Source organism: Elaeis guineensis, chromosome 12, assembly GCF_000442705.2.
Source record: "Elaeis guineensis isolate ETL-2024a chromosome 12, EG11, whole genome shotgun sequence".
Classification (NCBI taxonomy): domain Eukaryota; kingdom Viridiplantae; phylum Streptophyta; class Magnoliopsida; order Arecales; family Arecaceae; genus Elaeis; species Elaeis guineensis.
In genome coordinates this window covers 32,522,032-32,539,231 of record NC_026004.2, presented here as the reverse complement: position 1 = coordinate 32,539,231, position 17,200 = coordinate 32,522,032, and the positions used below count along the sequence as shown (strand labels likewise).

General features: G+C 38.1%; 1 protein-coding gene and 1 pseudogene across 2 annotated transcripts; both read left to right on the top strand.

Moving 5' to 3' along the window:
* Nucleotides 1-464: 464 nt before the first annotated feature.
* LOC109506469 (pentatricopeptide repeat-containing protein At3g62890-like) lies at nt 465-4,929 on the top strand (annotated as a pseudogene).
* Nucleotides 4,930-7,447: 2,518 nt separating this feature from the next.
* Nucleotides 7,448-15,729, top strand: LOC105054700 (cytochrome P450 704C1-like). Of its 2 annotated transcripts, none has more exons than XM_073247067.1 (6): nt 7,448-8,086; nt 8,174-8,389; nt 8,472-8,756; nt 8,866-9,204; nt 9,312-9,512; nt 9,607-9,803. In XM_073247067.1, the coding sequence occupies exons 1-6, from the start codon at nt 7,733-7,735 to the stop codon at nt 9,628-9,630; spliced, it is 1,419 nt and encodes a 472-aa protein (XP_073103168.1). In that variant the 5' UTR covers nt 7,448-7,732; the 3' UTR covers nt 9,631-9,803. The 2 variants fall into 2 exon arrangements, with proteins under 2 accessions (XP_073103168.1, XP_010934571.1); XM_010936269.4 differs by lacking the exon at nt 9,607-9,803 and adding an exon at nt 15,377-15,729 and having other exon boundaries at nt 7,466-8,086.
* The last annotated feature ends 1,471 nt before the right edge of the window (nt 15,730-17,200 follow it).

Genomic DNA, 17,200 nt, shown 5'->3' with positions numbered 1-17,200 from the left:
AATCAAATGGAAACTGACCCCAATCTTGAATTTTTAATCAAAAAAAAAAATTGAATGGATTAGATGGAGTTGGAGTGAGATTTTTCTTTTTTAGAGATTCGAAGGGGCTAACCCCTATCTTTTTAGGTTCATCCTTGGGGGTCCAACCCTAATGTCATCCCCATTTCGCCGTTCCTTAAATGTAGTCCCCATTCCCCAGTTCCGTACTCAAATGGTAGCTCGAACAATATTTAAATTATAAATGAGATCTATATCTTATAAAATATCTCAGATTTAAATTTATTTATTATTTGATGAGTTTAGATTTTTTTTTCCTTTACTTTAGATGTGTTTTAATATCTGATCAAGCTAGATTCAAATTTTTTAAATAATTTTTAACATGTTAAATTTGATCTAGATTAAGTCAAATTAAATGGACCAAATCACATAAGATTGGACGCGAACCGGAGGCAGAGGGGACTGACGATTTGATTTCCATCAGAAGAACACGGGCGCCAAGTATGAAATGCGCGAGCGCGCGGCGCCCTCGCCAGCCTCATTGGCGATGCCAAAGCGTGCGCGAGCTCCGCCAAATCCATTTCTTCTCCCAACCTCCATCCCCTCGCCGTCGTATTCCTCCTCTCCCGCCTTCTCTTCTTCTACGCCACCTCCCCCGCCGCCTTCCGCCCTGGCCCCCTCCACCTACAACGCCATGATCGGCGCCCACGCCATCCCCTCCTCCCCTCTCAACCCCCTCTCCCTCTACGCCCAAATGCTCGGTGCTGGCGTCCGCCCCGACCACCTCACCTTCGCCTTCCTCAAGCACTGCTCCCTCCGTCTCGACTCCGCCGCCGGCCAGAGTCTCCACGCCATAGTCTCCAAGTTGGGCCTCCATTTAGACGTCTTCATCGAAAACTCCATGGTCCGCTTGTACTGGGGCAGCGGATTCATCGACTCCGCACGGAGGTCGTTCGACGAAATGCTCCACAGAGATATAGTCTCTTGGAACTGGATTTTGACAGGGTATTTGAGGGGCGTGGAGCTCGATTTGGCTCTGCGTCTGATTCTGGACATGAAGGATAGGAATGTCATAACTTGGAATTCTATCATTACTGGTTTGTGCAGGGTGGCCGTTTGAGGGAGGCATTGACTTTGTTCCATGAGATGCTGCTTTACAGAACTGCCGTTGCCAGTGTAATAGCAGCGACTCCTTTGCTGGGATCTCTGGACCAGGGAGAATGAGTATATGGTTTTTTGAAGAGGCACAGGCTGGAGTTTGATGTTGTGATTGGAACTGCATTCATAGTCATGTATGGGAAATGTGGGTGTGTGCAGAGAGGTACGAAATGTCCAAAAAGGATGTTTTGTCATGGATGGCGATGATCTCAGCATTTGCCATACATGGGCTTGGAGAATAGGCTTTTAGTCTTTCAGAGGAGATGGAAAAGCATGAGAGCCTAATTATGTGACTTTGGTGTACTTCTAAGTGCTTGTGCCCCCAGCCCGGTAGAAAAAGGCTGGTGGTGGCTTGGAGCAAAGAAACAAGTCAAATTAATTGAGGTACAGCTGCAACATTATGCCTGCATGGTTGATTTGCTTGCAGGGCTATCCAAAGACGCTGAAAGGCTGATCAGAAGCATGCCCATGGAGCCAGACTCATTTTTGTGGGGCATTGCTTGGTGAGTGTCGGACACATGAAAATGTAGATGTAGGAGAAAGAATGGTTGGCTATTTGATCGGGTTGGATCCTCTCAACCATGCTTTCTATATAATTGTATCGGATATCTGTGCAAAAGGCTAACTTGTTTGAGGATGTAAAGCAAGTTTGATCTTTCATAAAACATCATGGGATAAAGAAATCTGCATCCGGTTGCTGTATGATTGAAGTTGATGGACAGGTGCTTGAGTTTTCTGTAAAGGGGTCACCTGAGAACTTGATGAACGAAATGGAGTGGGTGTTGAATGGGATCAGCAGTAGGTCGCAGTCCACATATTACTTGCATTACTAAGGATGAGGAAATGTTAAAGACCACATGGACTTGTTAACATGCAGCGGGCATTCAGAATGCATTATTGAACTTCATGGGCTATTACTTAGCCATGAAAGCATACGGGCATTCAGAAAATTAACTATTGCTGATATTACTCCTTCTACCAATTCTATCGTCAATACCGCTCAACGGTCCCTCCATTCTTCTAGTGACTCTAGGCCCTCTATTGGTCGTGGCTTTAATCGAGGTCGTGGGGGGCGTGGCAGGTTTGGTCGAGGTCATGATCGTTTTGGTTCATCTGGTGGTCGTGGTTCTCAATGGTGTTTCTTTTGCAATCGTAACAATCACTCTAATGCCACCTGCTTCTATCGTCCTCAGCAGTCCTATCCATATTCACCACAATCCAATGCAAATTTTTCATATTCACTATACCCAAATCCAAATCCATCTCACCATCACCCTAATCCACCACTTCTCTCTACCCCTCACCCATCCACCGCTCTCACCTGGTACCCTGATACAGGAGCATCTCACCATGTTACTCCTGACATTCATTCTATGTCCTCCTATGTTGAGTACACTGGTCCTGATCAGGTGCATGTATGCAATGGTAAGAGATTACATATATTACATATTGGTCATAGTTCTTTTTTTTGCTCCTCACTTTTCTCTTTCTTTTCAATTATCTAATATCTTACACGTTCCCTCTATTTCTAAAATTTACTTTCCGTGCAACAGTTTGCAAAAGATAATAATGTCTTTTTTGAATTTTATCCATATCATTTTTTTGTGAAGGATCGAACTACCAAGACCACAGTATTATCCGGTCTGAGTGAAGGAGGATTATACACTCTCCGTTTCAGCACTTCTTCTTTGTCCGCATCTGTTCACATGGCCGAGAGCATCACTCTTGATGGCTGGCACAACCATTTGGGCCATCCTCATTATCGCTTGCTTCGCTCCACGATAAAAATCAATAATCTTCCCTGCAAGTCTACATATCTTCTTCCTTTTAGTCCCTCGTGTCAGTTAGACAAGTCCAGTAAGTTGCACTTATCTCCATCCCATCGTCGTAGTCAATTTTCATTAGACCTCATTTATAGTGATGTTTAGAGTCTTTTTCCTACTCCATCTTTGTTAGGACATCGCTATTATGTAATTTTTGTTGATGACCACAATAAATATATTTAGTTCTATCCATTAATGTGTCAATCTGATATGTTCTCTATTTTCTTACAATTTCAAGCTTTGGTTGAACGATATTTCTCTCATACTATTAAATCAATCCAAACTGACTGGGGAGGGAAGTTTCGCTCTTTTCCTCAATTTTTTAGTAAAATTGGCATTACCCATCGTATCGCAGCTCCCCACACCCATGAGCAGCAAGAGGCTATTGAACATCGTCACCATCATATTATGAAAATTGGTCTGTCTCTTCTTGCTCATGCATCTATACCCATGTTGTACTGGCACTATGCTTTTGAAACGGCTGTATTTCTCATTAATAGGATGACATCTAAAGTCTCTAGTGGTGTGTCCCCCTTCGAACTCGTTTACAATAAACCACCATCCTATGCCTTCCTACGAATTTTTGGATGTCTATGCTTTTCCTTTCTTCGTCTTTACAATTATCATAAAATGAAGTACCGCTCTCAACCGTGTGTTTCTCGGCTATAGTCCCTCTCATAGTGTCTATCGATGTCTTGATGTGAAAATAAATCGTACATATATCGCTAGGCATGTTCGCTTTGACGAATCTATCTTTCCTTTTCAATCTCACTCTCTATTGGATTGTCCACCACCACCATCTCCCTCTTCCCTGCCATGGGGTGTTACATCATTTTGACCTCTACAAGAGGCCAACCCTCCACCATCCATTCCTCCATCTCCTTTGCTCCAATTGTCCACCTCACCATCGGTTGCATCCCCCATGTCTCGATCTGCCCCAGCACCTCCTCCCATGGCCATTCTCCCTTCCATCCCCTCTAGTACTACAGACTCTGTACCTGTTTGGACCAAATTACTTACTGATCCTTATTGCAATCCCTTATCCGCAAAACCCTCTCTTCCCATATCTTTCCCTATGACAAGTTTCCAGCAAGACACAACCTCCTCTAAACAACCTACCCAACCCATCCGTACACATTCTATGGTGCTTCGACCCTGTCCCAAATAGCCATCCGCCCTCACTAGCATTATCCTCACCATAGAATCTACTTGTTATACTCAGGCATCTAAACACTCTGTGTGGCATGTTGCAATGACTGAGAAGTTTAATGCTTTAGTTCGTAATGGTACGTGGTCTCTTGTTTCACGTTCATCTCAACAAAAAAATTTAGTTGGGTGTAAATGGGTGTACAGGATCAAGGAAAAGGTTGATGGCTCTCTCGAGTACTATAAAGCGTGCCTAGTTGCAAAAGGGTTTCACCAGCAGCTTGGTCTTGACTACAATGAGACATTTAGTCCGATTAATAAACCTACCACCATTTGGGCTGTTCTAAGCATTGCCATCTCTCAAGGTTGGTCCATCAAGCAATTAGATGTTCATAATGTTTTTCTGCATGGCAACCTGACAGAGGAAGTCTACATATCACAACCTCTAGGATTTGAAGATCGTGATCATCCAGATTATGTCTGTCATATTCACAAATTTTTATATGGGTTAAAACAAGCACCCTGTGACTGGTTTCACCGTCTCTCCCAGTTTCTTCTCAGACTAGGATTTGTTGCCAGCAAGACTGATCCTTCATTATTTATTTTGAGGACGAACTCTCATGTCCTCTATGTGCTCATCTATGTTGATAATATTTTGGTAACTAGCAATGACTCCAGTCAGGTCTCTCTACTTCTTCGTCAGCTCACTACAGAATTCTCTATTAAGGATCTTGATGATCTTCATTTTTTCTTAGGAATTGAGGCTGTTCAAAACTCTATCGGATTATTATTATCTCAAACCCGCTATATTAGAGATCTTCTTTCAAAAGCAGACATGGTTGATTGTAAACCTGTTCAGACCCCAATGGCCATGACACAGGGTTCTGATTCAGGGGGTGCTCCTTATCCAGACCCTACACAGTATCGCTCCATTGTTGGAGCTCTTCAGTATGTTACATTGACACGCCCTGACATTTTCTTTGCAGTGAATAAAGTATGTCAGTTTATGCAGTCTTCTAGTTCTGATCACTGGGTTATGATCAAGTGCATCTTACGGTACCTTCAAGCTACAGCTGATCATGGGTTACAAATTCAGAGATCAACCTCTCGCTCTCTTCAAGCCTTCTCCAATGCAGATTGGGCAGATAGTGGGACTGATAGGCGTTCCACTAGGGGCTATGCAATTTTTTTTGGCCCCAACTTTATTTCATGGACATCTCGTAAACAGAAGACAGTTGCTCGATCATCCACAGAATCTGAATACAAGGCCTTAGCAGATGCATCAGCTGAACTAATCTGGCTTGAGTCATTGTTTCAAGAACTTGGCTATCCCTTACATGGGCCCCCCCCCATTCTATGGTGTGACAATATTGGGGCCATTTATCTCTCGGCCAATCCTATTTTCTATGCTCGCACGAAGTATGTCGAAATTGATTTTCATTTCGTTCGTGAGCGTGTTGCACGACATCTATTATCTATTCAGTTCATCTCCACCCAAGATCAGCTTGCCGATATTCTCACCAAGCCCTTGGGTACCTCACGTTTTAGGTTCCTAAGGGACAAGTTGAAGATTCGTGATCCTGACTCTTCATCTTGAGGGAATGTGTCAGCACATATTCATTCCACCTCATCACTCTACTTTTGGCATATACTCTTATTTGTTTTCTCTCTATGTTTAATAAGTCAATATATATTCATATTTAGCCTGCACACCTATTTTTGGTTTCTCTTTATTTAGCAATTCTACTTTTGGTTCTTTGGCCTAAGTGAGTATGTAATCAAGATGTTCCTTTTTCTTGTAATTGCTGTAATAGCTGGTCTTGTAATCTATAAATACTCCTATTGGAGATCAATGAAATCAAGTTGTGAAAATCAAAAATTATCCTCAATAAAAAAGTTACCATTGTCAATAATCTAGAGATGCATCAAGACAATACTGAACGTAAAAAGTCCTCTGAATGGTGAATGATTTAGTAGATATGCTGCATCAAAGTCAGAGTTGATAGGAATTCATTTCAAAGTGCATCTTTTCCAATTAAAAAAGGGGTGCACATGTTTTTCAAAATGTAGAAATATCATGTCCTTATTCTTTCTTTCTGTCAAATAATCAGACTACCATCTTATTTATTCAAGAGCTTATTAGAAGGTTCAACAGTTGTTCAATATTGCTAGACAATTTTGAGGCTTATGCAACAGAGTGAATATGCCAAGTGGCTTTGGAAAGAATTCAGAGGCCACTGCAGGGCATATTTCAGACATTTTCATGGCCAGCATCAAATAAATTAAGACTTTCATCCTTATCTATCATAAGTTGTGCCCTTTCCTGTTAATTGTTCTGTTCCACCCTTAACTATGGAATCTGATGGTGCATAGAACAATAATTGTGATCCCAGAAGCCAAATAAGTTTCCCTGCAGTTTATAGTTTTATGTATTGTACTTTTATTGTGATGATCTAAGATGTCTTGTGATGCTACGTTGCAATTATGGGCAAAAGGCACAAGGCTGATAATGTCTATGCCTTTCAAAGATACATCTCAAAATTGTTGTTGGCATTTGTAATTCTATATTTCATACAGAATGATGGGTTCTTAAGAATTAATGTACCAGATTCAGAAAATATAAATATTGTTGCATTAGTTTCTCCTTGTCCTCGTGGAAAGTGGATGCATCGTTTGTCAATGTTTATGGACCAGGAAAGAGGCCAAGCAGCCCAGCCCGGCACCTATTTCATTGCCACGGGCTGAGGACTGATCTTGTGCCCCTTCCTTTTGAAATTGACATTGTTATAATGTTCTTTTGAGAAATAATGTTGTTTTATTGTTTTGCTGAATGTTAGTTGGGACAAATTGAGCTGGGAATATGCAAGAGTATGTGCAGACAAGACCAGCAGCGTATTGGATTGGCTCTTTCCCTTCCCTATTCCCACTTCAATGTCAAACTGGTGGTGAAGTAGATACCAACAGCTATACAATTTTGATGCAGATGCCGTAGCCGATCAGTACCTAAGTTCAAGGGACAGAACTTGAAAGAATCAAAAATCTAGCTGATTGTATTAGATCCTGTTAATTCGACACTGTCGAGTTACAATGGCCATAATTTTTTCATCCGATGTCAAAATCGTTATTATGATTCTATTCTGTAAAAATCTTTTCGATCTCTACAAAGCTATCACTGTAAATTTCGGAGTCTAATTCAACTGTTGTCAACAAGAACATGCTAGAGTCCTAATCAGATATAGAGTCTAGTTTTGATTTATTCTTATTTTATTTTATTTCGATTTTTTTTTATTATTGAATCAGAACTTTTAGCCTATAAATAAAATCTTGATCAATATTATAATCAAATTTTTATGATTATTCAATAAAATTTTTAAGAAGAGAATTTTTTTTATTATTATTATTTTTTTTTTTATTTCGTCCGTCTTCATCCTCCCTTTTCTTCGAAATATGGACGCAGCGTCAAATTTACGGATGATATAGAAAAATAGGCCTGGCAGTCGATGTCATGCAGAGCGTCAGGCGTGAAGGCGACATACATCTTCTTGTTGTTTCTGAGCCGTCTAATAGAGATACAGATCCGCAAATGATTTTCTGCCGATTCCTTCACCATGTACCCTCCCATGGCTTCTCAACTCTTACAGTTCGCTGCAACACTTGGCTTCTTCACCTTCTCTTTTCTCTCTATAGCTTTTGCAGCGATAATTCTCTATGTTGTGGCTTCTATCATTTCCTTTTCCATCTTCTATATCAAGGAATCAATCCAGAAGACTGACAGACCCCCCATTGCGGGCACCATCTTCCATCAGCTCATCTACTTCAACACGCTTTTCGATTTCCTAACCAGTATTGCCCGCAGGCACCAAACCTTTCGGCTGATCGGGCCTTCCCACAGTGAGATCTTTACTGCCGATCCTGCTAACATCGAGCACATTCTCAAGTCCAACTTCTCCAAATACAGCAAGGTTCTTGCTTCTAATATTGCCTCTGATTCTGATCCTCTTTCTTTGATTACTTAAAACTTTCCTACATAATCTGTGACATGTTGACAGGGTCAGTACAATTATAAGATAATGAAGGATCTCTTTGGCGATGGAATCTTTGCAGTGGATGGCAAGAAGTGGCGCCACCAAAGAAAGCTTGCAAGCTATGAGTTCTCAACCAAAGTTCTTCGAGACTCTAGTAGTGTTGTGTTCCAACAAAATGCAGCGAAGCTAGTGAGAAAGATCTCAGATGCTGTGAACACTGCAACCATGATAGATGTGCAGGTTTGATCATTGTCATTTAGATAATAGAAAGGCGGCCATGTATGTTTCTCTGGGTAATTGATCCTTTTGGTTTTCATTGCAGGATCTTCTGATGAGATTGACTCTGGATTCGATCTTCAAAGTGGGTTTTGGTGTCGAGCTAGACACTCTCTCAGGCTCTAATGAGTTTGGGGTTCACTTCAGCAAGGCTTTTGACGACTCTAACTCCATTGTGTTCCGGCGGTATGCTGATTTATTCTGGGAAATCAAGAAGCTTCTGAACATTGGATTAGAGGCTCAGCTCAAGAGGAACCTCAAATTGATTGATGACTTTGTGTACCAGCTGATTCACCACAAGAGGGAGCAGATGAAAAGCAGGCAAGAAACTGTAAGCATATTCCAATTATTCTCTTAGAAAACAAATACACATTCTGGAACTTTATGGTGAATGCTGAATTATACTTGCTATTTTTTAACCTTCTTGGATGCATGTATAGAAAAGCAAAGAAGACATATTATCAAGATTTATATTGGCGAGTGAGAAGGATCCGGAGAACATGACTGATCGATACCTGAGGGACATAATTCTCAATTTCCTAATAGCAGGGAAAGACACCTCCGCAAACACCCTCTCATGGTTCTTCTTTATGATGTGCAAGCATCCTCTGCTACAGGAGAAGATTGCTATTGAAATCAGGGAGGTTACAAAATTTGAAGGTGGTAAAACTGACATCATGGAATTCTCAGCTTGCCTGAATGAAGAAGTCATTGGCAGGATGCATTATCTCCATGCTGCACTCGCTGAGACTTTGCGGCTTTACCCTGCTGTCCCAGTGGTCTGACCCATTAGTGAAAACCTAGATGTTTTGATGAGCCTTTGTTGGTTCATTGTTTATAATTTAGAGCAATAATATGGTCTGTTCTTTTACTGCTTTTGTAACAGGATGTGAAGATTTCAGATGAGGATGATGTCCTCCCAGACGGTTTCAAAGTTAAGAAAGGAGATGCAGTAAACTATCTCACCTATGCTATGGGAAGGATGACTTATCTCTGGGGTGAAGATGCTGAGGACTTTCGGCCAGAGCGCTGGCTTGAGAATGGAGTTTTCAGGCCTGAGAGTCCATTTAAATTTGTCGCCTTCAATGTAAGCTGCATGCCTCATATTCTTTTATTTTGAAAGAATCATTTGGATATTTGGCCATAGACTGCTTATTAGAAAACATGTTTCTGCATCACAGGAGACAGAGAGAGAAACTTGTTAGGATTACCTGAAGGCATTAGAATGGGAGAAACTATTGTTTTAATTTTTTATGTGAAAACTAAAGGAGAATAAGTTTGTTTCAAACAATGGGTTCCACTGCTTTGCCAACTTTCTTTTATGATGGAAAAGAGGTTAAACCTCTGTTATTTATTTATAAGTATGTTTATCAGTTACAAAGGGCTGTAACCTTCCATTCATAGAGAGTATACATCTTATATTGATTGGAGGAAATACAGACGTTTCCAGAAGTATTATCAGTGATCTCGGTAACAGTCCTGTTCAAACTATCTCTAATCTCTGAAAGTCTAGAGAATAGGGGTAAAATTCTGAATCTAAATTCTCTGAAAACAAGGCTCGGAATACATACTTTCTGTTTGAATTCTGAAATCTGTAGCTCCAAAATTGGGTAATGAAAATGTTTCTTTGAAGCTCTGAAACTTTGAGAATCTGTTTTTATCAGCTCCCATGTGTGCTGAATTTAGACCTTTCACATCTCATGGATTGTCAACAATTTTCACCTCTGAAACTTTGAGAAACTGCTTTGCCAATTTCACCTCTCCAGAGAGAGAAGGGGAAGATGGTCAACAATCGTCACTTTAGAAAAGTAAAAGATGACTACTTCTTTGGAAAGGGAAAGATAACTACTAACAAATTAAAATTCAAACACCAATTAGAAAGTTTGGTATGTCAACGATTAATGAAGGATTTCGGATACAGTATATGTGGAAAATTTCTCTTTTTTACATTTTCTTTAAGAGACAAAGAAGACAGTCATCGACTCTCTTATAAAAGTTGGGCTATCTAACAATGTAAAAGTTTGCCCTTCATTGCAGTTATGCACAGGATCTAGATTTATATGGGATTGCTTTTTTTTTTTTTTTCCTTTTGGTAGTAGATGTATATGGGATTTTAGACGAGAGAAATGAGAAGCGTGAATAAGTGGGTCTTCTTGTTCTTGTATGATGCTTTTCATGACAATGGAGAAGAGTGATAGTCAGTAACTATCAATTTTAGAGGGAGTTGCTGACAAAAAGTCTTAATCACCCAGTGGAAGGTGTCATGTGGCCTAGTATAAAAGAAGTATAGTTGTGTAGAGATCGTTTGATCTCAGAAAATGGAAACTTGAAAAAAAGAATGGAATTTGTCAGCTTTTAGAGGAAGTATGGTTTGCTTAGTAAATGTTTAGTTATGGAGACAAGATTGCCCTCATGTGCAGTTATGCACGAAAGCACCAACCAATTATGTGACCATATAGGAGGTTTAGGGAGGCTTGGACAAGCCAGTCTAACCTTTCCCTCAGACATAGTGGTTGAAAGGGCTATGCAGCTCATTTGGCATGCAGGTATTATTAGTCTACAAGTGCACATTGTGTTAGCATCTCCGTTACTCAAAAGAAATCTGAAGTAGATGGCTTCTGTGCATATAGGGGCGTTCTAATTTCTGAAATTTCCAAGGACTCTGAAGAAAATGACTGTTAATTTGTGGAATGCAATAGTTGAAGTCCAGTGGTGTATTTTATAGATAGGAATTGTAATATTCATAATCTGTTTTGTAACTATGTAACTGTATATCCCTACCAAAAAAAAAAAAAAAACTATGTAACTGTATATGAGTCCTAGGGAAATGAATTATCAGAAATCCTCAATTTTCACCAACTTCATAAAACTTACTTCTTAGGTATTATGAATTGCCATTCTTCCAGAATTGGCTTATGGAAAGTAATTGAACGATGTTTTCATACAAGTCAATTATTTTCTCTTTCATATAAACATGACTTTCATAACAGGTTTAATGAAAAGCAATAAAATGATGTTCTCACAAAATTAAAATTCAAAATGATTTTACCTCATATACAACAATTGTAGTAGAACTTGCCCATTCAACAGCACCACATTTGAAGGATCTTTGGTCAAGAAATTCCTGAATTCTTAATGCAAGAGTATTTCTATAAATTAATAGCCAAGAAATCATTGAACCTATCAAAGATGTCATTGGAGGTACTCTAGCATATAGGATTTTTCCTTTTTTTTGGTGATCTGGGCATGTAGGGTATTTTCCTTCATTGAAAAAGGAGTAACCTGATTGCTGAGGGTGAATATATATCCTTCAAGAATTTTGCATGATGCTAATTTGCTTTGCTTTGCATCAAGGTGGATTTGATGAGGAGATTATCTCATATCAGTATATCAATATGGATGGGGAAAAAAAATCAAATTCCTTTGTTTACTCTCTCAATAGCTAAAGAAAATAATGCGGGCTTGCAAAAAGATGCAGATATGATAGAAGTTGTTTATGGAAGCAACACAAAAGAGGTTAAGATGTTTAGAGTAGTTTTAGCAGTTTCATAAGCATAAAAGATTCTCCAATGATGAATCTTAGGAACCTCTTCATACGATAATTAAAGGCATATGATTCTTGGAAAATTATGAGCACAACTTGTTAATACACTTTTAGATGATTCTCCTCCAAAAGGAAGAAGAAGAAGAAGAAGTAGAGATACACTTTAGTTCACAAACAAAATATCTTAAGCTCAACTTACAAGACTAAAGAAACTATAGATGGCCTAATACTTTATCAAAGAAAAAGAAGGAAAAAAGTATTATAAAATCTATAAAGACCATGATCACAAATGAGTCTCAAATGAGCTGGTTATATGTAGAGTGATAAATACAAGTAGCTCATGAAGTTTTAAATTTAGGCTCCTATTTGTAAATTCCTAGCTTCATTTGTTAGGCATTATTGGTTCCATTAGAGGACATACATATCATGTCATGATGGTTTTGTTAGGTAGGAGATGTTGAAACTAATACCTTTTGCAGAAATTGAGAGCATTTTATGTATTAAAATTATACTTATTTAATAAGTCCTTATATAGGAAGGATATATTTAGTATGTCTCTAAACCTACTATATCTCTAAACATGGTATATACTTGCTTTTCAAGTATGTACTTCTTTCCTTGTGTACTTATTTTTCATCGATTTAAAGAGATGGGATCATATTAATCAATTATTTTTTTGAGCTTTTTCTTTTAACATGGTATCAAAGCTAGGTTGCTGCATCCTCTCCACAACCCTAGCCTAGCTGCTACCCCTCCTACCACACATCATAGCCCATCCTCTTCGTCAGCAATCTTCAAAGCCCTAGCCGCACTAAGGTTCCAACTCTCTTCTCAAAAAAATCCTACCTATCTCTTCTCTTTTCAAAGCCTTTTAAATCACCACCACCGTCACTTTCCATCTCCTCATCAGCCTTCTTCATCACCTCTTCCTCCATTGTTAGAGATCTCTGATGATGGCTGCCTCTGATTCTTGCTAGAACCCTAGCCGCTGCCTAAGACTTTGGATTCTTGTCCTTTCTAAATCCTTACTACTGCAGTTCTGAAATCAATCTGTTCATACTATAGCAATCCATCTTTTACCATGCATCTTGAAGGTCTGATTAATGTTTCTGCTTGCTGTTGGTTGTTTACTGAAATTTGCTTGTGATTTTACAAAATTGGCTGAGGGATCTTTTGTGTATCCCGAAGAGCAATCTGTTCTTGGACAAATCAACATAGATTTCTTTTCTATGTCATGTAAAAGTTCTTTGACTATCTTTCTGACTATCTACTAAACACGAAAGTGGTACACTATCCGTGATTTCTCTGTCTGGCTATTTCTGTCCTCTTCTCTGGCTGCTATGGCATCCTCAAATAATGACAACAAATAACTCTTGACGCTTCTGACTCCTGATTCTGCATTATAACAAAGAATCTGACAGTAACTATTGTGAAGCTTAATGGCACTAATTACCTTTTGTGGGCCCAATCGTTTAAACTGTTTATTGATGCCCAATGAAAGATACGACATCTGACTGAAGATTCTCCAAATCTCATAGATCTTACCTATGATGACTGGCTGCTAGTGACTGTTGTGTCATGTCATGATTGTTGAATAGCATGGAGGAAAAGGTTAGTGCTGATGTTATGTTCCTGAAGATAGCTAAATAAATCTGGGACACCCTTAAAAAGATGCTGTGATGAACAAAATCATCATAATACCATTCACTCCATTATCCGAGTAGTTAGCTGATATTTTGGCTGTCTCTGTTTTTTGGTATTTTCAATTCTATGTATAACAAGGTGGACATGTTTGATATATATGCTCGAGCTTGAGGAGTCGTCTTAGAATTATTCTTATTTAATAAGTCTTTATATAGGAAGGACATATTTAGTATGTTTCTAAATCTAATATGTCTCTAAACCTAGTATATCTCTAAACATGATATATACTTACTTTTCAAATATGTGTACTTCTTTCTTTATGTACTTGTTTCTCATCCATTTAAAGGGATGAGATCTCATTAATGAATTATTCATTTGGGCTTTTCCTTTCAACATTATGCATGCATAGCAAATTGATGAACAAACAGAATTTTCATATGGTGATCCAATGTGAAGGTTGAAATTATATGCAGTGGAGGTGAAGAAGAGATGAATGATGCTTTAAACTTTATAATCCATTTATAAGTACATTCTAGTTGGAGTTGCATATGATGAATCTAGACCTCTGTGCACTAATGACAATAGTTTCCATGAATGTGACTTAATTCATGCAAGATTAGTAAAAGCACAAATTGATTTTTTAGTATATTATCCCTAATATGGTCCTTATGTCTCTGAAAAAATGGTGAGCAATGTTAGCATAGCAGCTCAAGAGTTAGCCCAGGAAGTAAAACAACTAATAAGCAACCAATATCTTGTTAAACAGATATTGAGTATGGTCTAGAGCAATCAGATCTTCCAGATGGTCAAATTAGATGTCACAAGGCAAAAATAGTTATTAGTTAGACGCTAAATTTTGATACTACATAACAGTATTTGCTGGTGATGTAACAGCTCGGTTCTTTGTTTCTAAATCTTGGTAATCAGTTTTAATCTTGTTAAATAAATTGCAACAACTAAGGCTGTTGTGGTTTCTACAAAGGATGCAGCGAAATCTTTTGAGACAATCAGATGATCTTTAAGGCTAACCAGGCTACTTGTAAACCAGATGTAAAACGTTCTGTCCTTGTTCAACCTAGTTTCATTTTCTGGATTGGTTTGGGCTTTGGAAAATTACCATTTTAGAGAGGCAAAACTAATCATGATATTAATTTGTTTACATTTATATTTATTTGAATATCCTTTTCGATTCTTTGAGAAAGAGAGAGAGCATTGAGATGGGAATTCACTAGAGGAAAGTTCCATCAATTATTGACTTAATACATCGTAAGATTTGATATCTGTAGTCACTCATAGTTAGAAACAGTGATACAATGAACATGATTTTGATTCCCAAATTTCATAAAGGGGAGAACAATGTGAAAGTGCCACCTTTCTGACCTGAAGTCAAAACTCAAAAGCACAAGCTCCACGGAGAAAGGTGCCAAGTTGAACTGTTTAAATTAATTGTTACATGCTAGGCAATCAGAAGTCAAGAACAAAGGAAAGGGCCCTTCAACATGGACATGTAACATTTTGCTGCCCTATTTGTTTGTTACAACTGTACCAAAGGAAATCTAGATATGCAGTTTAGTTTATAAATAATCAATTTAGATGGGCTTCCATTACAAATTTTGATTTGACAATGCAAAAGTTTATAGATGTAGGATGTCATGTATTTAAATCTAACCAAAAGGAACCATTTACATATATATCTGGAACTATATGCTTGCTGGTGCCTGCTTGCATCTATGTAATACGTGTTTGATGTCTATGCATGATAGGCGGGTCCTCGAATCTGCTTAGGGAAGGAATTTGCATATAGGCAGATGAAGATCTTGACCGCTGCTCTCCTTCATTTCTTCAAATTCAAACTTGATGACGAGTCCAAGACTGCTGCATACAGGACCATGTTCACCCTTCATATGGATAAAGGCCTCCCTCTTCTTGCATACCATAGATTGAATTGAGACTGAATCACCAAGTACTCTAAGTTAAACTTATAGTAAATTTCTTACACTTTGTTTTTACTCAAGACTCTTTATCTTTTAAGTGGCTTGTAAATGGTCTTTGTATTCTATAGTATAAGTTTTACTGCATTATATAGAACTGCAAATTGATGGGTTAACATTCCTCAGTTCAAGAGTTTGATGCAAATCTCTCTCTCTCCCCCATGTCATTCTGCCTCTCTGCATCAATCTCTCTCCATGCAACTGGAAGAAACTGAATAAATGTCAAACTACCATCAAATACTTCATGTAATGGATAGTGGAGATGCGCCCCAGTTATTCCATGAAAAGATGAAGCTTCATATAGAGACACATGTACTTGAAGTATCACGTTCCAAAAACTTCTCTCTAGAGGTGTTAGAAGCTACTAATAATTCCTAATTGGGTTGGTTGGTTCTATGAGAAGGTGATTGAGTATTGAGATGAGCATGAGTTCAATGAGGATATGAGATAATTGAGCCTAAGAAGATATAGGATGGTAGTTGAATTATATGGGGCTTAGAAGTGGATTCCATTTTCAGACATGATATCTACTTAAATATTGGTTGTATAGCAAGAGCCTATGTAAGAAAATATATGTTTTTCTTCATCTTTGTTTCATTTTTATTTTTCTCTATTCTATTTTTCTTTCTATGTGTATAAATATTCTCTGCCCAGTTATTGTGGTTATGAAGTTGCTGCAACATATCTTTTAATTGTTATATTTTGGAAAAAAAAACTCGAGGATTTTTTCTATAAATAATCTCGAATTGGGCATTTGAAGTATCTATCCATACCATTGTAAATATCTATTTTCTTGCCTTATAGTGATTAGTGTTGTCTTTTAAAAATATGCTATATGGATGGTTGCAATATGAGAGGTTGTGATCCCATCAAATTTTAATGGGATTCTATATATATTATCATTCTCTGAGTGTTTTAAGATTTTTCTTGTTGAGAATTGGTCTTTTCAAGTGTCCATGATCGTAGTTGTCTATCTATGATGTGTACCTTTCGTCCTTAGAAGGTTTGCAACCTAAGAGATTGTAATAGCATCAAATTTTCTTATCAATGGTTCTCTAACAAGAATTGAATGTTCCAAATTGTACCTTGTATTTTGTTACTTCAACTTCTTCATTAGATTTATCAATGAAGAAACCTGTTTAAAAGAAAAGAGAAAGCCCCTCCAGACTTCAATAAGGTTCTATGTTTATGATTACTTTTTAAAGATATTAAAATGTTCCAAGATTCTTTTATTAAGAATTTGTCTATTAGTAAGTTGTCTACATGTTGAAATCGGTGCAGGTATGTGTTTAATCCCATACCAGTTATCTGCTGGGTAGATCTTGCATATTTATGGAGGCTAAGAGATCCAATTAACATCTTCATCTGGCTAGCCTTTTTGGATGAGATATTAGGTTGTCACAAATAGTATTATAGTAAATCCAACCCATAGCTGATGTGGACTAGAGTTCACTGCAGCAATGACATATTTGGATTGATCACTGACCAATCGCAATATTTGTAATTGGATTTGTGGGATTTATGATTACATTTGAATGGATTTACCCTTAGCACTGTAAGAATGCCAAGATTTAAATGGGAGAATATGCGAGAACT